This window comes from Poeciliopsis prolifica, unplaced genomic scaffold, assembly GCF_027474105.1.
Source record: "Poeciliopsis prolifica strain line A6 unplaced genomic scaffold, Auburn_PproV2 SCAFFOLD002, whole genome shotgun sequence".
Taxonomy (NCBI): Eukaryota; Metazoa; Chordata; class Actinopteri; order Cyprinodontiformes; family Poeciliidae; genus Poeciliopsis; species Poeciliopsis prolifica.
Genome location: NW_026562377.1, coordinates 21,778,943 through 21,799,183, shown reverse-complemented (window position 1 = coordinate 21,799,183; position 20,241 = coordinate 21,778,943). Strand labels below are relative to the sequence as shown.

Here is a 20,241-nt window from a genome sequence, read left to right as displayed (position 1 = left end):
TAACTCTCGTTGCGTATCCATAAAGCACACTTAAATTTCAACACCACAATTCTGCCTTGCAATTACATAGTCGGAAAAATAAATCTTAAGACTAATTTTGTGCACTCTTCACTCAGACAAATGGCCATTTTCGACAGCCGACCTCCCACGTTCTCATATCTGCTGTGTAATTTATTGTGGTTTCTATAAATTGCTTTTAAAAACACACACGGTTGACAAATATTTTTTCCTCCTCAGTGCTCGTGTTAAAACTCCCATAACACCATCTGCATGACACCTGGTTTGCTCTGAGTATCGCTACTGCTGCTAAAAAAAAATAAAATAACAGAACAGAAAAACACTTGGCCAGATCTGTCTTGTGCTGCAGGACTCCAGATGAACCGCCAGAGGGCGCCTCAGGCTCATCCTTTCCTGTGCAAAATCTTAACCTTTCATTTCATTCCAGTAGTTTGTAGCCAAGAGAATGACTCATGACTACTGTGCCACCATTTTCTATTCCTTTCTTCTTCTATAATATCTCAGCTTTTTTTCTTGATAAAAAAAAAAAAAAAAGTATAATGATCCAGGATCTTTGGACGTGTGGGTGGCCGTGGGAGGACAGAAGTACTGTGGGCAGAGTGTGCAGATGAGTCCATGAAGAAGAAAGATCTTCATTTTCTAGAAATTATTTTAAGTATTTGAACTCTGAAAATGCAACGTAGTCACCAACAACCAACCTCCTCGTTCCCTAACCGAAGCGCTGAGACAAATCCAAAGAGCGAGAGTGGACATAATGTCCACGTCTCTGTGACTCCAGGTTTCCTAGACAACAGTAACATGGCAACAGTCGGCCTATATACAATGATCTGCTGTCCTTTTGCATCGCCTGCCTTGCTGTTGCTCTGTGGATCTCTTTATTTCCTGTCTGTCCTTCGTGGCTCCTCCGCCGTCATCATGGATGCAATTACAGCTTAAAAGAAATGAGCGCAACATGAGGCCTCACCCGGTAAAAGGTTATGGATATCTGCAGAGATGCCTTTATGCTGTGTGTTTCTTTCCTCTGCTTTGATTACTTCCCATCCGCTCACGGTGACAACACAAAAGTAGAACTCAATGCCAATGTGAAACAGCAGTCTGAAGACTCAAAAAAAGCTATTTATTTCACTTTTAAAGCTGTGGCAGTTAGGTATCACATCTACAGCTTATTTACACCAGTATATTTTCCTTGTTTTCTTTGAACTTGTGTACAAAATTTTGCCGTTTGACATGATAGCTATCGTTTCTTCCCATCTCCTGTGCGCCGGATGATCCTTCACACCATACTGCGATGCCTTTCTGTGGTTTCACCGGTAAATTTACGCACATCCCCCCCATCTGCCATTCACATCCTACATCTCTGTCCTCTAAGTGCCACGTCACTCCCTCCCTCCTCCCTTCTGCTGCTTTACTACATCACCTCGAGTTGTTTCTGCTAAGCTATTGAACCTCCTCGCCGCGTGCGATCACAGCGCCCCCAGGTCGTGGCACGAGCGGGACTTCTGTCTCAGGAACTTGCCCACTTCCCTCTCGCGTGGGTACCGGGGCATCAGGCTGGTGAGGAAGCGTTTAGCACGCGAGGTGATGCTCTCTCGCTGACCTCCTCCGCACATGTCCTCCGCGCTGGATCCCGGGGGCCACGGCGGCTGACCTCTGGCTAGTCGCACGGCGGAGTCCAGGAGCTCCTCCGTGCGGTGGTCCAGGGAGGCGGAGATCTCCAGATACAGGCAGTTGTAGAGGGCAGCGCTGGACACGGCCTCTGACGGAGACGACAGGGGGGAAGTCGATAAAAATCATGCGTCGGAGCAAAAAATCTGTAGCGTAATCTACTTAAGAGGTTTTAAGGCCTGCTTAGGGCCTTTTTGGGGCCCTAAGCAGATTTTAATTTGGCCACCAATACCAACATGTTGAAGCCCAGATACTACATCATTTCTGGGCAGTACTACACATGTAAAACACCTGCTACGATTAGCGTCATTTGTAATTAGCTTACACCATAGAGGTGTCATTATGGCTGTTGATTTGGGAATAACAGAACAAGCAAAGATGCTCTGATTAATTTGCATTCAGAAATGCAGATTTGTATTCAAGTAATGACATATTAATTTGAAAGTAACATCTGCAGACAAAAACACCAAATATGCAGTAAAAAGAAGTCAGAAAATTTCATTTCTTTTGTTGTATAAATTTGAAATAGGAGTGCAAAATGTGCACAAGGTGGAATCTATCACCAGAAAAAGAAATCAATCAAATGATGCTCTTGGGAGCCCCCTGGTGGCCCTCAGCAGCAGCTTAGCTAGCATATCCCTTGGTCCGGCTCTGATGATGACACTTCAGTTAGATTCTGGGTGAAAAGTTGTTGTTTTTTTAAGAACATTGTTAGTGTTTTGCAAACGTATTAATAACCGGTGCATGAATTGAAAACAGACATACACATGTCTGCAGCTGTGGGTCAAACAAAGGCAGAGTGGGTGGACAGAGGGTCAGTACTCCAAGGTTTGCGTCTTGAGTGTATTTTGGAGTCGATTTGTCTCGTACTAGAAGAAGGACATTTCCTTTACAAACAGAAAGAATGTTGCAGCGCTGATTTTTTCCTGTTATTATGGTAGCAGATATTTTGGTGCCATTAGCAGCACAAACAGTAATCAATGTAACCTGCCACAAAGACCCCAGACACTCGTTACATTAAGGAGCTTCACATAATGAACAGTGCAGTCATTTCCCACGGCAGGGTGCACTGTGGTTGATTTAAAATACAACGTTCTTTGAGCCGTTTGTGTGTAAATCTGGCAGCTGTGTTATAATGTCTAAAGAAAGTAATCCATATTTCAGTTTCGGCTATCGAGGCGTGCGACTCATACAGCCACATCAGCTGGAATAACTTTGCAAAAACGTCAGTCAAGTTGAGATCTGAACTTTGACTGAGCCATTGCAACACCTTCGTTTCATCTCTTCATCTCTTGCCCCACATTTTGTTTTTGTTACAGATGTATTCCAAGTTCTGTTAAATTCAGCTCCCTGCTCAAACCTCCACACAAAACTATCCCATCATGGCGACGAGGAAAAGAGTGTGGTGCTGCTCTGAATATTTTCAACTTGTGAAAGATCTTTCTCGCTGCTGAATAATGAACTCGTAATCGTTAACAAATGCTCTTATAACCTCTTCCAGAGCTCACCACCTGCTTAATTACACAATTTGCAGGGCGCACTTACTTGGTGAACCCCAAACTGCTACTTTTCCTCTCAAATCCTGTAAAGTAGGAAGGCTGTAATTGGTTTTCCCACACACATAATCCTCATTTTGTTTTTTGTTTTTATTCATTTCTTTAAGGCACACCTGAGTTTAGACTGGAATAATTAATTTTTTTTTTGTTTTTTTAAAGCAAAAAAACAAAAAGAATTAAGATGAAATGGAAAAAAAAATGGACTGAGCTGATCTTTCTAATTATAAACACAGTATTAGATTGACTCCATGAGAAAAAGGGAGGAAAAATGTAATGGTGAGAATAAAGTTATGCTATTAGAAGAATAGAGGCACAATATTGCAACTTTATGCTCGGAATAATGCAACTTTCTCTGGTGTTTTAACCAGTTTAAACTGGTCGTTGACTTTAGTGCCGCCGGTGTTTATCTTAACCTTCGTGTAATGGAGCTAATAACACTCTGTCACACAAGCCCGAATGAATGCGAAAGTGTTATGAATGTGAAGAGGCAGCGCACACTCACTACGAGCGCTCTCCAGCTCTGACTGTAATTGTGGCACCCTCTGCACTCCCACACCGCCGCGAGACACGCACTTTACGTTCACGCTGCTGTTCACCGCCATTCCAATAGCAGGGAATCCCGCCACCTGGACGGGGTGAGAGCGCGAGGCGCGCGCGGGAACCGCGGGAGCGGGAAGCGCACCTTGAGCCGTGACCTCGCGCGAGCGGACCAGGTCGCTCTTGTTCCCGACGAGGATTATGGGAGTCTGAGGCTGCGTCTCTCTCAGGAGGAGACGGAGCTGCGCCGTGCGGTGGAAACTGCGCCTGTCGGTCACGGAGAACACCAGGACGCACACTTCACACTGGAGAGCCGACAGGTCCTGTGGGAAGGTAAATAAATAAATAAATAAATAGGTGGAGACTCAGTCTTTTACTCGCCGAAACACTTTGCACTTCAACAAGATGTGGAATAAAAACACACAGCTGTCGCGAGGAATCCCCAGGAGATGTTGTCACAGAGACACAGGACGTTTTATTTCAAACCTTAGTGAGCAGCCATGCACTGCAGACTGAACACTATCATATCAATTGTTATGTTTAACCTATAATACAAAACTGATTGACTATGAAATAACATAAAGCAGATATTAGTTGATTTATGGCAGTCATGAGGGGCCCCATGTTAAATCCTGTTCGGGGCCCCATACAGGCTTGAACCGCCACTGCTAAGCAGAGACTGATGATGACAAGCACGTCTCCACTCCAGATTTCAAAAACTGCCAACCCTCCCACCCCCCAAAAAAGATGGGAGTGCAGCAACAAAATGGTGAGTCTTGGGTATTTTTCACACATCCGTCTAAATCAGAAACGCAAACGCAGTCAGCTGGTACTCCCAGGCTGTGGGCGGCTCAAGCCAACATTCACACAGACGCCTCTGAAACGCACTCGAAGGAGAAAAAAAATAGGAAGAGATATGCAAACGAACCGAGAGCGAGCGCGCCTCGCTGGAACAGATGCACATGCTGCAGATTTACTGTCCTCTCCTTTTATTTTTTGTATTTTTTTTGTCACGACTCCTCTCCAGCATGGGCAATTATTTTTTGCCACGGTGCTGACGAGAACAAAACAAAACAAAACAAAAAAAAAAAACAATAACAAAAATAGCCCCCAATGATTTCCAGGTACACAATGGGAGCAGATTTCACTTCACTTGCATATACATGCGACAGTAATACTCCAGAGCACCTTTTCTCATTCTTTTAGATGCTCTAAATATTTGTACTGGCAGTCCATCTAAAGCAGCAGGCATCCCGGGGTGAGCTCAGATAAAAATTTTACTTGTCTTTTATTTGGAGTCTATGTTCATCCTTCACTACACTGCAGAAACACAAAATCTTCACAGAGGTCATTTTGGTCTTGTTCCTAGTGCAAACGTCTCTGTGCACTTGAAATAAAATAAAACTAACTTGCAAGCAACCTTTCAGCAAGATAAGTCAATAATTCCTTAATAATGATTGGAAAGTGTTCGGTTCACTGGCAGATTATTTCACTTATCATTTGGGGAATATGTCTTGTTCCAAGTGAAATAATCCACCTCTGGAACTAGTAGTTTTCAGGAACTATTGATTTAAAACAAGCTCTTCTGTCTTGCTCAAACGTTACTTGATCATCTTATTTCAAAATGAGAAATAAATCATTTGGCGCAGAAACTAGATGCTAGTTATTTGGTAAGATTTTGTGTTTTTGCAGTGTACATTACAAACCTCAAATATAGGAAGGGAAATGAAAACTTCTCCCTTTACCATTCCAGGAATTAGGTTTAAAAAAAAGAAGAAGAAAACATACAGTTCTGTGAAATGTTTGAAAAGTAGGTGAGCTCAGAAGGGTTTCAGATGCAGAGGGGTCTCGTCTGGCCTAATGAGGGAGCTGGGAGCAGAGCGGACCCTGAAGTGTTGTTTGGCTCACCTGTCTCCAGTTGTCATAGATAACGATGGTGCTCTCCTCGTCGTCCACACTGACTGTGCGCACGTAGCCCTCCCCTAAGGACGGAGGACGGCATCGGTCAGCTCTCAGACGACACACCCTGCTGTTCTACTTACTGCCTCCGTTAATCTCGCGTACCATCAGAATCCACCGACGCGGCCCGGTCCATGTCGCCGGCGAAGGCGAGAGCCAGGGAGGACTTCCCGACTCCGTTCTGACCCAGCAGGGCGACGCGCAGCGGCCCGTCCTTCCTGCCCTCCACGGAGACGATGGGAGGGTCGTCCAGGGCCGGGCTGAAGCCGAGCGGCGAGGGGGAAGGCCCGGCGGCTCCCGAGGCCCAGTCCACGTCATCGTGGACAGCTTCTTCTCGTCTGAGCTGGTGCTTTATCGGCAGAGGGGTGCTTCCTCTGCGGACCGTGGGGGTGCTGGGCAGAGTCATGCTGTCACACTGAACCAACAAAACACACAGTAACACACGTTCAATAAGTTCCCAAACTTTCTTCCGCTCATACTGCATCATGTTGAAACCGAAAGAACCAAGTGACAAAAACCAAACAAAACAAAATAAAAATCCAACAACTTTCAAGACATGAGTACAATTTTCACACAATGAAAGCGTGTGAATTTTGTCTCTTCTCTCCTGCATCACCGGAGCAAGAGTCCTCCTGATGGTACCAGCTCCAACACAGCAGCAGTAAAAATACACCCAGGAAGGAAGCTAAGAAAACTGTGCATGGCAGACGATGCCAATTGGCAATAAATCTTAAACAATTAAAAATCTTTCTCATTTCCATTTGCACAATCCCATGTTTGTTAGGAAATCGTGGTTTGAGCAGCAGAGTTGTACACAGTGAAGACGTGTCGAATCCTCTCTGCCAATGGCAAAAACGTTATTTTGCGTTTTGACGGCATTTACAGGATGGGATGATTGAAGCTTGAAGCCAAGTTAACAATTGATTAGTTCAAGAAACAGCAGCTTCTGAAGTGTGTGAATGGACCACACAGCCTGGTACCTCCCCCTAAATGCTGGTCACCAGCTTGGTCACACACTGTTGTGGGACGGCATCTCATTCTTCAAGAAGATTTGTTTTTCAACAAACCAATAACTATTGTAAGTAGGGATGACCGATATATCTGCATCGACATCAGTATCGGCTAATACTAGTAATTTTTCAATCTGTATCGGTATTGATTTGATTAAAGTGATCCGATATTAACAACCGATATTTATCTCCGCCATTGTTCCCGTGTCTGATTAGTTTCAAAGACATAACAAATATGTACTGCACAGGTAAAGGTTTTGAACAAAATACATTTTGCAATTTGTTTTTCTAAAATTGCAAAATTGTGTAAAGAAATATATATCATACTCATTTACTACTAGCCAGCTAGTTGCTAACCCCTCTGCCATTTGGTGAAAAATCTTTGACGACTTTGCTCTTACATACTTGTCAAAATAACAAGACGCCATTGTACATTAGAGAGGCAAAAATGACTTTATTACTGCATTTCTTTTTTCATAACTTATGAAATTGTGTGGAAATACATGAACACTAATGCAGGACCAGCTTGCCAGTTGCAGGCGCTCTGCAAATTGGCGCCAACTCCTTCAGAGGTTTTCAGCGGAAAACTGTTTAAATTGAAATATACATATTATTATGTATAAGTAATATAACACGAGAAAGGACTTTAATTTTAGTATATAATATTGAAAAAAAATATATGTAAAAACTTAGGGACACCCACTCTCCACCCACATTTAACACACACCTATACAGAAAACGCTCCTCCATACTGACTCTGAACAGTCACAACAACAGCTAATAGATAATGATGTGCTTTAATCATTCCAGGGGGATTAAGGGGTTCCCTAAGCGCCTTCATGCCCTCCTTACCTTGGCCGCATTCTCCTCGACGCTGAGCCTGTCTTCGGGCACATCTGTCGGCATCTGCAGGCTGAAATAAAGCGATCGGGAGTGAGCAGTCCGGAAGACAGAGAGAGCAACGCCAGGAACGACCCTCTGAACCCCCAGCCCAGTCATTTAATGAGCCCCAGCTCCACCGGCCCGGTCTGGTTTCTCACCTCTCAGGTGTCTGTAGGCAACTACAAAGTAGGCACGGATTCTCTTTCTCTCTCTCTCTCTCTCTCTCTCTGTTTCTCTCTCTCCTCCCTTGTGTACTTCCTCCCTCCCTCTTTCCCTCTCTCTCTTTCTCTCTCCCTACCTTTCCTTTCTCTTCCCTCACTGTTCTCTCAGATTATAGGGCCCGGGTCCAGCTCCGCAGGCAGCACGGTAATTCATCACCTCAGACCGACTGCCGTGTGACTCACACCTACTAAATGGATCCAGATTTCCTGCTGAGGAGGAAAGAAGAATCTGGCCAACAACAACAACAAAAAAAAAAAAGACAGAAAGAAAAGAGCTTTTCAGCAGGTGTCCCCTGCAGATGCATACAGTTAATTAATTAGAAGGAGAGAAAAACAGAGCTGGGGTGTTGCTTGAGGAGAAGCAGGACTGTGGAAGGATGGATCAGAGTCACGAAGCTCTCATTAACCTCTGGTGCCGGAGATGGGGGCGATGCAGAGCACAGCCTCTAGAGAGCAGTACAAGACAAGCGTCTGCTGTACTAATTGGTTACAGAGTGACCACATCCTTGGGAGATATGTCAAATTAAGCAATTTATTGGGTTGTTTTTTATAGGAAGACAGAGTTATGACAGTCTGTCTGGAATTCTACACGTCCGGAGGGAGGATCTGACATGATGGCCACAACTACCAGTTTTGGTCCATTTCATCTTTAATATTGACCATGTCAGAGGGTGTTGTCATCTACGTTCATTAATGAATTAATTCCTTAAAGGAATGTTCATGGGGTCTTTCTTTTAAAAGTAGAAGAATAACAATTTTATTTTGTATGAATAGTTTTTTTGGGTTTTTTGCCAAGGCTGAAGTGAATCTGACCTGGGCCATCAGCAACGGTAATAATTTTACTGATTAGAAGTAAAAAAGTTTCATTAACAAATTTTTCTTGTACTGCAGTTGGGGAGCATAGAAAAAAATCAGTTCAAAGTTCACAAATTGCCCCTGGGCAGCAGTTTGGACACCACTGCTAGGTGGTGCTACAGCATCTTCTCATTTTTCTGTTGACAAACAGTGCTCTTCTGAGTAAAAAAAAAAAAAAAACATAATAAAAATGTACAGTGCAGTGTGTGACTTGTAATAAATATCACACTTCTAAGACAGCCCATGTTTCAAATTGCCACACAACGTACCTTTTTTTAAAAATATACTTTGTCATTTTTCCTCCAAAATGTCTGGGCACACCACTGAAGAACGGCCACTTGCTTATCTTAAAAATGTAGCGGTTCATGACTACTCTGTTTGTTTGAATCGTGTTTCTACAACCAGAACATTTTTCATCCTGTCCTCTGAAACCTCGATTGCGCTTGGCACCTCCAGGCCAGCAGGGGGCCTTCAGTGGCCGCTTGCTGCACTTCTGCCTTGGGCCGGCTCCACTACAATACTCTGTCTCCTGCTTTTGAACAGCTTTAGATATATTCGTCACACTTGTGCATGAGCACAGGTAGAAAGATTGTTCAAGATGTGTGTGTTTTGGATGCATTTTGTGTCGGAATATGTCTGACCACTAGTAGTCATGCTGCCCCCCCACAGCCCACACCCTCCACCAACCCCCCTCACAAAGCAACAATGGACGCCGGCAGTGAACGGCCATACTGCTATTATATCCCTAATCCTGCTCCATTATACAGGCCAGAGAGAGAACGAGAGACACACACACACAGAGGGGGAGGCAGAGCCGAAGATGAGGTCATTCCAAACAGCACACACCCAGGGTCAACGCTTCACTATAGAAGCTCAGAGATAAAGGGAGGGATGGATGGGCATGTGGCTGCCAACAAAAAAGAAAAAAAAAAAAAAAAAAGGCCTACCGGGGACAGAATGTGGGAGATACACGGATATGGGAACGTGAGGGGAGAGGAGGTTAACACCTCGCTGCAAGGTGTGCAATAAAACATGGAGACAATGCAAGGTTGTTGTTGTTGTTTTTTTAAACAACTTTGTTTATTTTATACATGTATGAAACCACACTACAATGGGAGCGGAAAACCACGGGGATGGCCCGCGCTTCTTAAATAATGTTAATTCTAGTCACGACAGAGTAAAATGATAAACTGTAGGGAAGTAAAAATACACACTAATGGAATGGAAACCAGTAAAATAATTAGAAGTACATAAATAAACATTAAATACCCAATAAATAAGAGAATAAATAAAAGAACAATTGATTTCTTTTCTTTTTTTCTTTTGTACCTACACTCACACAAAATAAATAGCCTCTAATGAATGAAACCTGGCGTTTTAACTCCAGCTCAGAAGGTATCTCAAGAACAGTTTGTGTTTCCGTCTTTGTTTTCATCCCTGAACTGTTAATTAGTCCCACAGCATCTGAGTCCACAGTGACCAGCTCTGTGGGGTCACATTTTACTTTGGATAAGGAGACCTGCAGAGGTTTTCCCTCTGCAGGTCTCCTTATCTTCCTATTTACACCAAGCCTTCTAGATGTCTTTACTCAGCGATGGATTACTTCGAAATACGTTTCCAGAACCCTACATCTCTGCATTAGCAGAAAAAAACAACAACAAAAAAACTTGATTGTTTGTAGCAAATAGCAAGTCTGTACTTTGTTCTTGGCTGAAGGCCACTAACTATATTATGTTCAGCTAGTAAGAAAAGGAGATTCCTTTTGCTAAAACACAAGAGCAATGTCACAATCGCTGATGGATTCCTCTGAAAGGTATCCTTGTACATTCTTTAATCTATGATTATTCTTTTTTTTTTTTGTCATTATTTTTTATTTTTATACAAAGAATAAGTGTTGGTGAGCTTAAAAACTTTGGTAGGCAACTGTGAAATATTAGCTGGCAAATATTCAACTGCATGCCATGGAAACGTGATCCAATCCCATATCACTCCACGTGTCATCACTGCACTACTCAGACCTCTGCAGCTTTAGCAGCTTATTGTAAAAAAAAAATAAAAATAATAAAAAATAAAAAAAACAAAACAAAAGAAGAAGAAGAAAAATGCTACAGTGAGTCTTGATAACTCATTTGGACATATGGAAAGTACATAGCAGATATATTCTATTATTGCATAGATACCACGCTCAGCAGTGTGAGGGACTATAAAGCTCTTGATCGGTTGCACTGATTTCAGGAGAGCTCTCAGGAGGTTTTTGTGCGGTCACAGAAAAGTGTATATTCAGTGCTTTGCCAAAATATGAATATCCCCTTTTTAAAATTTTTTTTTACATTTCGTCACTTCATCACCATGTACTTTAAAGGGCAGTTTTGTGTGTTTTGCCGGGACGTAGTGTCATTATGTAACACGATCAAGTATGTTACCTTGAGTTGCTATAAAATGCTGCCAAACAGGACATTTTACTTTGTAATTTAGTGCCTTGATATTGGATCTTTGTCTCTTTAAAAACTCAGGCTTTTTTCAGAAAAGTCAATTTTACTTTCTACTGCCCCATTAATGCATTTCAGACATTCTTTTTTTGTGTTGGACCAACATGATGTAGCAAAACTACTGTGAAGTGGAAGAAATATGATCACCTGCCATAGATACTTTTTTCCTTCACCATTTGGTTAGAGCTGATGGGAAATGCACGACAATAGAGGAGCACTGGATGGAGCCTGCGAAGGCTTAAAAACATGGCTGCAGCCAGAGCCACAACCGAATGGTTTGACTCCAAGCACACTGGGTTGACAGAATGGCCCAGACATGAGATGATTTTTGTTATCATTTTTAAAAACCTGAGCTGAGATTTTAAATTTTGTCATTTAGTCTGACTGCGCTGGAGTCAAGTTGGAAAATTTTCAGAGAAAATACCCTAAAAAGACTTGCAGCTGTTGTTGCAGCAAAATGAGTTTCTACAAAGCAGTGACTCAGATGGACTGAACAATAAAATTTTTTTGATTTAGAGAAGAAAAAAGAACGTCTCCTTTCACTGCTTTGAGTTGATCTGTAGCAAAAATGTCAATAAAATACATAATGTTTGTTTTTATGTGTCAAAATGTAAAACAAAGAAAGAAAAAGCTCAAGAACTTTTGCAAGGCTCCTTATCAACAAAGTCAGACCGCATCGCTCGATTTTTTTTCTGTCACTCAGAGTGACAGTTGGAAAGCCCAAAAGCTACCTGAAAACGCGTCTCTTTAAAATGTCTCTCACACACAAACACAACCATGCACACACACAGATTTTGGTTTTCCACCCCCTCCTGCATCCCCCAGTGTCATCACTCATCAGAATATTGCTCCCTTTTGGCTGGTCTTGTTTTTAAATGCTTGATGAACTCAGAGGAAGTAGTCAGGGGGCGGGGATGGCGGGTTACTGGTGCGTGCCTGAGGGGCCGCCTCGCCGCCGGCTCCCGGGTTTGTGCTGAGGAGTTTCTCGTAGCGAGCCTTGTAGGCGTCCCTCTCCCTCAGCACCCGGGTCAGCTCACACTGCAGCTGTTCCAGCTAAAGAGTTTAGAAAAGAAAAGCAAAACAAAACCAAGAAAAAAACACAGAATTATTGCTTCTTGGAGTTATTCTTAATGGTGCTGCAAAGTTCCGGTGATGTCTGCGCTGTTTCACGTTCCCAAAGCTTTAACTTCCGGTCCATTAAAACTTTGAAGGAAACGTCACGCACACATCACTGCTTGCAGGACATCATTATGACACTGACCCGCCTAAAGCCGGACTATGTCTGGGAGATCTGATGCAGTTTATTCAGAAAGATTAGGCGTTCGCTAAGAGGGTCGAGGGATCTATTCTTCTCTATCTGGAATCCAGTGCTGACGTACCTACAGACTCAAAGCCATACCCTCATAATCTCATCAAGCATTTTTTTAATATCTATTATTTTATATATTTAATTATTTGAAAGTTATTTTATTTCTTAATTTATTATTTTCTATTTTAATTTTTTGGGAAATCATGGTTTTCCATACAAAATATTTTAAGTAGTTTGTTCCTTATAAGAACGATTCCAGGTTTAAGTTGTATTTACAACCTTTTGGTTCAATGGTGACTCTAGGTGTCCATTTGTAATTGCGAAAATAGTTCAAACACATTTTTATTTTTATTTTAATGTCAGGATTCTCATTTGAATTTAGTTCTGAACTTTGACTATATGTGTTGATTGAAGTCTGTGTGGTTTAGATCAGGAGTGTCAAACTCCCTGATCTAAAATCGTAATGTTCTTAAAGGGCCGATGAAGCCAGAATGTGTCGATGAAACCAATCAAACATTTAAAATGTTAATAAATAGCTGTCCCTCCAGAATTTTGTGATTACTTTTGTGGGGGTGGGGAGTTCACAGATATTGTAGCTCTAATTTAGAAATATTTGTAAGGAATTTTTATGACATTTGTGCGAGTGTGCAACTTTAAATGTGAGTTTTCATTCCTCGCTGTAACCATAGCTGGACATCACGTGAAGCTGAGGCAGCAGTCAATTAAGCCCAATGTTTTCTGATAAATTTTCTGAAAAAATTTTCAGTGAAATGAAAAAAAATGTGGAGATCTGTTGATTTTGTGAGACTTTTGCAAATCTGTGAAAAACCGGAAGAACTTATTGATGTAACTTGGAGCCTGGAGGGCCACGTAAAAAGCTACGGTGGGCCATTTTTGGCCCCCGGGCCTTGAGTTTGACACATGTGCTTCCAAGTGAAAAATACACATTCACCTTCAAGTATTTCGTGAAGATAAATCAAGAAATTTCTTCTGGCATTTATCTCCATCCACCTGCCTTCCTATTAGCTTCCTTCAGATTTCTCCCCACAGCATGATGTGACCACCACCATACACTTGGCCATACACCACCTGAGCTGTGGATCTTTATATCTCTTTTTCAGAGTCGCCATGAGCTTTTTAACTTATTCTCTGATTATTGCTTTCTGTTTGTTTGAAAGAGTAAATAATACTCAAAGCTTGGGATTGGGTTTACTTAGGGGCATCAGAGTAGAGGGGGTTACATACAACAAAGCTTGTCGCAGAAAACAATAAATGAACCTCATCATAAATTAAAACAAACTCAATAATTTAACTTTTCTCTCTCTTTCTACCAAAACTGGATGATAAAAGTCTCAGGTCAAGCCGTTATTTTGAAGGGCCGTTTTGCTCACAGAGACTTCATAATTCATTTTTTTTTTTTGTTCCTGAGTTGTTTGTTTATTCTGGATATTTCAAATGTCTTACAGTTCTGCTGGTAGCTGTTCGTTAGAATTGAAAGTTTATTAATATGTCTTTGCATTATTATGCAATTTCCATCATGTTACTTGAAAATGGTCTCAAAGCAACAACGTTACGGTTTATCGCGATAACTTCTGGGATGATTTAAGGTCCAGCAAAATTTGTTATCATAACAGGCCTAAATATGACCCTATGCTAAACTTTTCACACATTATTTTTGTCTTTCCATTTTACATTGACCCTTTATTTTGTGATGACCTATCACATTAAATCCCAATGAAATGAACAGAATGTTGAGGTTCACCAACTTTATGGCCAAAGGCATAAGCAAACTAAGCAGCTGCTTCGGGCCCCAGGGGCACTAGGCGGCTGATTTTTTTTTTTTTTTGGTAATAATTTCTATGTCGTTATAACATCAGAAACACACAATTTCACTACGAATGATTTGTTTTTACACTAATATATATTTGACAATGTATTATGGAATTCATTATTTTTATGGAAAAAAAAGAATAAAATAACCCAAATGGCTCTTGAGGGGGAGGGCCCATTTATGCTCAGGTCTTTGCGTTCGTGTGAAACAGTCTTAACTTTAAATGAGTCAAATGGCTGCCTCTGCATATTTCTGAGGCATTTCCGGCGTCAAAACGCCGCTAAATGTTTTCACGTCGGGCTACATGGCTGCTAAAGTCCGTGCTAGTTGGGCATCTGTTGCATGTGTGCGTGCGCGCGCGCGCGCGTGCGTGTCTACCTGTTGCGTGAGCAGGTGCTTCTCCGACTCCAGCGCGTGCCGGTGCTGCAGGCGCTTGTAGCGGCAGGACTGGGCGTAGCCGCGGTTCTTGAGCGTGCGGCGTTTCTGCTTCAGGCGCACCACCTCGTCCTTGCTCACGCCGCGCAGGTGTCGGTTGAGCTCGCGCACCGACAGGCTCACCAGCTGCTCGTCCGAGAAGCGCTCGTTCACCCCACACTGCTGAGCGGAGGAGCGGAAACACAGAGTTTATGTCGCTTGCTAAAGTTTCAGCACAGTGCGTGGTAAAGGAGTGCGAAATAAGTTTGGGAAAACATTTACTTGAATGTTTTGGCTACTTGTGATGTGTGTGTGTGTGTGTGTGTGTGTGTGTGTGTGTGTGTGTGTGTGTGTGTGTGTGTGTGTGTGTGTGTGTGTGTGTGGCTGTCAGGATGCACATTTCTGCACCACATGTTCATAATCTGTCATGTAATCTGATTTAAGTGTGGGTGACAGTTATCGGGATTAGGTGCAGCAATAATAGCAGATATTATCGTAAGCTCACGCCGTGCTCCATATGAAGATCCATCGAGACATCTTGATCGACCAGAACACAGCTTGTAAAGTTTTGTTTGCCTGTGGTGCTGCATTCGCTGAAGATCATTTCAGAGTGATCTAATGCAAACTCGCTTTAGTGTGGCAGCAAAAGGCGCCTATAAGGCATTTGTCCTGATGAGGCCGATCTGTCTCTGCGGTCAGTTACACAAAGGCTACACACAGATGAAGAATTGTTATACTGTACAAGACAGCTAAAGCCTTTGTTTATGTATTTACATTGTTGTCACTCTATATCTACTTGCAAACACTGATGATTTAGCAGTGTTGCTTTGCTTCGGTTCAGTTGTGCTTCGGTTCTTGCTCCCAACTGGATTCTGTGACTTCTGTCACCTTTTGCTTAAAAGTTTTACTAAAAGAAAACAAGAAAACAAAACAACCCCCCCCCAAAAAAAAAAAACAACAAAACAAAAAAACAGTAGGAGCTGCTTATTTCTTTATTCTAAATGACAGGACTGTAAAGCAAACAAATAATAACAAATTCCCCAAATTTTAGGCATTTAAATACTGAAAGTATTTCCTCTGCCATAAATTAAACCAGATTGTCTGTAACTGATGAATATACCATGCAAATCCGTAGAAGTGCAAATTAACAGTTAATGACTGTGGCTATTTTGATAAGAATACAGGATGATAAATATTGACTTTTTTGACATAGAAAAAGGATTCTTCTATTTTTGTGATCGAGAAAAATATTTAGAGAAATGTTTTAATGTCCTTTCTAAATATGACCAAAGCGAAGATGTTGAAAACAAGATTTAGTTCCCACGCTAACTTTTCACCTACTCTCAGGCACAGTCAGTCTTTATGTGGCACCTTTTCGTTGTTTGCCTTTCAATAAAACATTCCCAATTCACAAAAAACCTTCTATAAACACAACGGGCAACATGATAGTCTCTCTTTTCAACAACTTTCTGCTGGGGAAAGGCTCAAGCCCGTGAGGACATTGTCACCTGTCATGACCAGGGGTGTCAAACTCCAGTCCTACAACTTTTAGATGTGCCTCTGCTCCACCACACCTGAATAATTAGGTCATTAGCAAGGCTCTGGAGAAATGATCTACACAAGGAGGAGGCAATGAAGCCATTTCATTCCAGTGTTTTGTACCAGTGGCACATCTGAAAACTGCTGTACGACCCTTGACACCTGTGGTCTGGACCATTTGTGTAGAAGTGTGTTGCAAGGTGTTGCATCTTTCAGGGAACCATTACTACGAGGAAAAGTCTGAACCGACGTGACGCTTACCTGGCTGACTTGTGACTGGTGATGATGGTGATGGTTGGCATGAATGGGATGGTGAGGATGATGATGGTGATGTTGGTGGTGATGAAGGCGGCCTTGGGGGCTGAGTGGCTGGGGGTAAGGAACTGAGGCAGGGGCGCCATTAGGGAGCGTGGGAGGGGCGGACGACAGGAAGACTAGCGGACGATGGCACATGTCTGCCGCCTTGGTGCAGGAGATGTCGCCTCCACTGTCACTGCTGGAGTCTCCCAGGTTGCTGCTTGAGCTTTGAGAAAGACCTGGGAACTGGAAGGATTAACAAAAGGAATAAAATCAGCCCTTCAAAAGGATACAGGTGCAAGAAATGAGAAAATAGCCCTGGAGTTGTTGGCATCACCTGCGAGCTGACCGCTGCGGCAGCTGAGTTCAGCAAAGCTTCCACTGCGTCTTCGCATCCCAGAAAGCCATTCCCGGGTCCCCTCTCTCTGTCGCCTCTCTCTGGAACTCCACCCAAAGCGCCGAGCAAAGTGGCAGGCCCCGTCACCTCCCCTCCAAACTGTTGCTGCAGCGCTGCCAGCCATATCAGGTCCTCAAGAGAGGCAGGAGTGGGGCCTTGAGGGCCACCATGTGTGGGACTGCTCTCCACATTTCCCTGGGACCCAGAGCTGATGCCCGAGGTGAAGCTGTTGGATATGGACAGGGGGAAGGAGATGGAGGAGGACGATGACGAGATGGAGGAAGAGCCCGAGGGTGGCGGGTGCGCATCGCTGAGAGTCGGAGAAGGCGGCAGCGAGTTGTAAGGACTGGAGCTCAAACTGGAGTCATGTGGAGGGTTGCTGGTGTACGGAGAGCTCAGTGGGTCATGGGGTAGGCCAGATTTGGGGTACGAACATGGAGGAGGAAGCGGAGGCGTGTCCGATTTCACCTCAAACTTGAGAAGGTCAAAGTCGTTGAGGTACTCCATGGCCAGGGGGCTGGGTGGGAGAGACGGCATGGGGAGGGAAGGAGAAGACATGGCGTCTGCTGCTGCTGCTGCTACTGGGAGCTTTTACTGGGTTTCTCCGTGTGTCAGGATTTTAGGAAAGCCCGCTCCGCTGCCACGACGAAGCTCATAGACGGCAACAGTAGTGATACCAGGAGGTAAAGCGATTGAGGAATTTCCACTGTGAGAAACCGTTCGTCTCCTTGATCTCGTCTGTGATTCTTGTGTCCTGAAGAAACAAAACCAGGGTCACAAGAAAGAGATTGCGTATTTACTCTCCATCTCGTCAGATTCACAATAACTGATACTGGTTGTATATTTCCTAGTTCTTAAAATATACAACCAGACGTCCTTTCTCACTGTCAAAACGTTTTGGCAACCAGCAGGTCAACTTGGGATTGTTCAAACAAGAAAAACTTGACAGGTGCAGGTTGTAGAATAGCTCGTACTGTATTTATTGATGTTTTAAGCTTGTACTTTGACATTGCAGCAAATCTTTTAGAAGGTTTTCTGCCATGTCATTAGTGACTTTACAAACTAAAACTCACCTCGCATAATTGGACTTTCAAATTTGTGTTTGCACGTCTCATAAAATCATTTAAAAAGCCACAAAATTTCAAATGTTACACAATTAGCAAATAACAGCTCAGAGACTAATTAGCTAATTTTTAAAAGCTAGAAGGTCGCTCAGACTGCTCAGACAGTACCATGCTTTTGCTGTCACTTTATAAACTCAGTATTTTAGTACTTGTTCACAAGACATAAAAGCGGCACATATGTGTGTATAAAAGTGATACCTTTGTTTAAGATAATTTTGTTTATTTTAAATGATCTATTATAATTGAGTAAATTGCCTACTTTTCCATAAATAAAGTAGATACTTTAAACTACATTTCAGAACGGTGTTATCTTTATATATCTACCATACACAAGACAACACATATAACATCAAATAATAATAATAATAATAATAATAATAATAACAATAATAAAAACATACCACTGGACTCAGGACTAATTTGAGCACAAAAATTAAATGGGCCTAATCATTTTTGACAGAAAGATACACGTCTCAAGACACCAAATCCAATTATCAAGAGGTTCAGACTTTAATCCAGGCCAAGAGACTTTCAAAAAACAGAGTGAAAAACAATTTTAACGTGGCTCAGGAGTCAGAATGTGATTTGTGACAAACTCGATGATCACTGAAAACGTTCTACGTTCTAATTTTAAATCTTGGAGACAAATAATCTCACATCAGTCCAGCAAGGCATTCGTTCAATTCAAAGAAATCGCCACACACAGCGTTCTAATATCAGCAAAAAGCCCAAACTTTTTAATCCAATCTGCACTGCTAAGGATATCAAAGAAAGCTTGAGAAGAGCAAAGCTGTTTTCCACCTACACTAATTACAGACCTTCAGATTTAATTATTGTAATTATCCAAATGAACACCTAATTAAAAATCCACCTTCAACTGGTGCCTTTGGTGCACAGCCCATTAGTCCTGCACCCCTGCGGCTTAAAATGGATTGTAAAAGAAAGCAAACGGTGTCAGGGCTCCATGGAGGCCTCAGTCTGGCTCCGGACCAGAGTCACGGCAAAAACACACTTCGCGAAAGAACCAAAGTAGAACGAAAACGGAACGAAAGGAAGGCCTGGGAATCAGATAGGCGTCAATCGAGGAAGGAAATCGTCTTACCGCCGGTCATAGAGATGAAGGATGGTTACGAGCTTTTTTCAGGCATCCCCACCAGACTCACACACACACAAATAATTGACTGACTGACTGGTTGACTGACACGTTTGGAAAGAGACACAGAGGAAACAGTGTGTGTATGCGTGTGTGTGTGTGTGTGTGTGTATGGTGTGTGGGTTTAGCTCTCTGTCACTGAGCGCCACTGCCCCCCTCCCCTCCCTCACTTCAAATCCCTGTTTGCAACAACCCCTCTCCTCTCTACCTCCCCCCTCATCCCTCTCTCATGGTTCACAGGCATGTTCACACACTCTGGCAATGTCTCGCTCCCTCTCTATCTTTTATCCTTTTTTTTTATAATCTTGTTTTTTGTTTTTGTTCACCTTGTTTCACCTTAAAGCTCACACGGACAGCCTTACCTTCACATTCCCATCTCACTCTCTGGGGTCACTGCCTATCAGTCGATAAACTCTGAGAGACGCTGTAAAAATAACTTACCAGGTCATGACTATTCTATCAGAAGTTTTCCCCTCACACCTTTATGTCGTATTGCTAAGTCGGACTCTGCCTGACTCAATACTTAGCTGAAAACACATCTGTTGTCATGCCTCTGGTTGAACTGCAGACTCTGTGCTGCCTCACTGTGGACAGTCCCTCTGACCAAAGAGTAAGTGTTGGCGCTTGGATGTGATTGTGCAAAAGTCATCATACCCCCTTGAGCCTTTGGACATTTCGGCACATCGGATCTAGAAACACTCATTTTATTGTGGTGTAAGAGAAGAGAAGAACACAAAGTTTTGTTTCATTTTGATCTGATACCTCTAATAAAACAAACGAACAGTGGAACCGATTCCCTTCATCCCAGTGTGTTATTTGTTACATCTGTGAACAAACAGCACCACGAAGACCAGGGAATACAGTAGACTTGTGAAAATGTATAAGGCAGAGTTAGATCACAATATGATATATCAAGCTTTACCCCCTTTCATGGAACACTTATTCTGAATACTGGAAGAGTATGGCTCAACTACAAACTACCAAA

General features: G+C 42.7%; 2 protein-coding genes across 6 annotated transcripts; both read right to left on the bottom strand.

Moving 5' to 3' along the window:
* Positions 1–1,114: 1,114 nt before the first annotated feature.
* LOC129369426 (GTP-binding protein REM 2-like) lies at positions 1,115–8,222 on the bottom strand. 2 transcript variants are annotated; one of them, XM_055044824.1, is made up of 6 exons: positions 7,786–8,222; positions 7,598–7,658; positions 5,841–6,150; positions 5,685–5,758; positions 3,922–4,099; positions 1,115–1,774 (listed from the first exon to the last, which is right to left on the bottom strand). In XM_055044824.1, exons 2-6 carry the CDS (start codon positions 7,649–7,651, stop codon positions 1,482–1,484), a joined length of 909 nt encoding a protein of 302 aa, XP_054900799.1. In that variant the 5' UTR covers positions 7,652–7,658; positions 7,786–8,222; the 3' UTR covers positions 1,115–1,481. The 2 variants fall into 2 exon arrangements, with proteins under 2 accessions (XP_054900799.1, XP_054900790.1); XM_055044815.1 differs by having other exon boundaries at positions 7,598–8,221.
* Positions 8,223–9,787: 1,565 nt separating this feature from the next.
* Positions 9,788–19,716, bottom strand: nrl (neural retina leucine zipper). Of its 4 annotated transcripts, XR_008607028.1 has the most exons (6): positions 19,206–19,364; positions 16,920–17,733; positions 16,547–16,828; positions 14,711–14,929; positions 10,270–12,245; positions 9,788–10,222 (listed from the first exon to the last, which is right to left on the bottom strand). XR_008607028.1 is itself a non-coding variant. In XM_055045983.1 (5 exons), exons 2-5 carry the CDS (start codon positions 17,535–17,537, stop codon positions 12,081–12,083), a joined length of 1,284 nt encoding a protein of 427 aa, XP_054901958.1. In that variant the 5' UTR covers positions 17,538–17,733; positions 19,698–19,716; the 3' UTR covers positions 9,788–12,080. The 4 variants fall into 4 exon arrangements, 3 of the variants coding, with proteins under 3 accessions (XP_054901958.1, XP_054901951.1, XP_054901971.1); XM_055045983.1 differs by lacking the exon at positions 19,206–19,364 and adding an exon at positions 19,698–19,716 and having other exon boundaries at positions 9,788–12,245; XM_055045976.1 differs by having other exon boundaries at positions 9,788–12,245.
* Positions 19,717–20,241: the final 525 nt, after the last annotated feature.

Bases quoted from the DNA above. Each gene is read 5' to 3' on its own strand.
- LOC129369426 (XM_055044815.1), bottom strand. From the start codon at position 7,744: ATGACTGGGCTGGGGGTTCAGAGGGTCGTTCCTGGCGTTGCTCTCTCT. The intron at 6,151-7,597 runs GTAAGGAGGGCA...TTGTTGGTTCAG, and splicing joins TCGAGGAGAATGCGGCCAAG to TGTGACAGCATGACTCTGCC. The intron at 1,775-3,921 runs GTGCGCTTCCCG...CGTCTCCGTCAG, and splicing joins GCGCGAGGTCACGGCTCAAG to AGGCCGTGTCCAGCGCTGCC.
- nrl (XM_055045983.1), bottom strand. From the start codon at position 17,537: ATGTCTTCTCCTTCCCTCCCCATGCCGTCTCTCCCACCCAGCCCCCTG. The intron at 16,829-16,919 runs GTGATGCCAACA...TAATCCTTCCAG, and splicing joins CCGCAGCGGTCAGCTCGCAG to TTCCCAGGTCTTTCTCAAAG. The intron at 14,930-16,546 runs GTAAGCGTCACG...TCCTCCGCTCAG, and splicing joins ACCAGTCACAAGTCAGCCAG to CAGTGTGGGGTGAACGAGCG.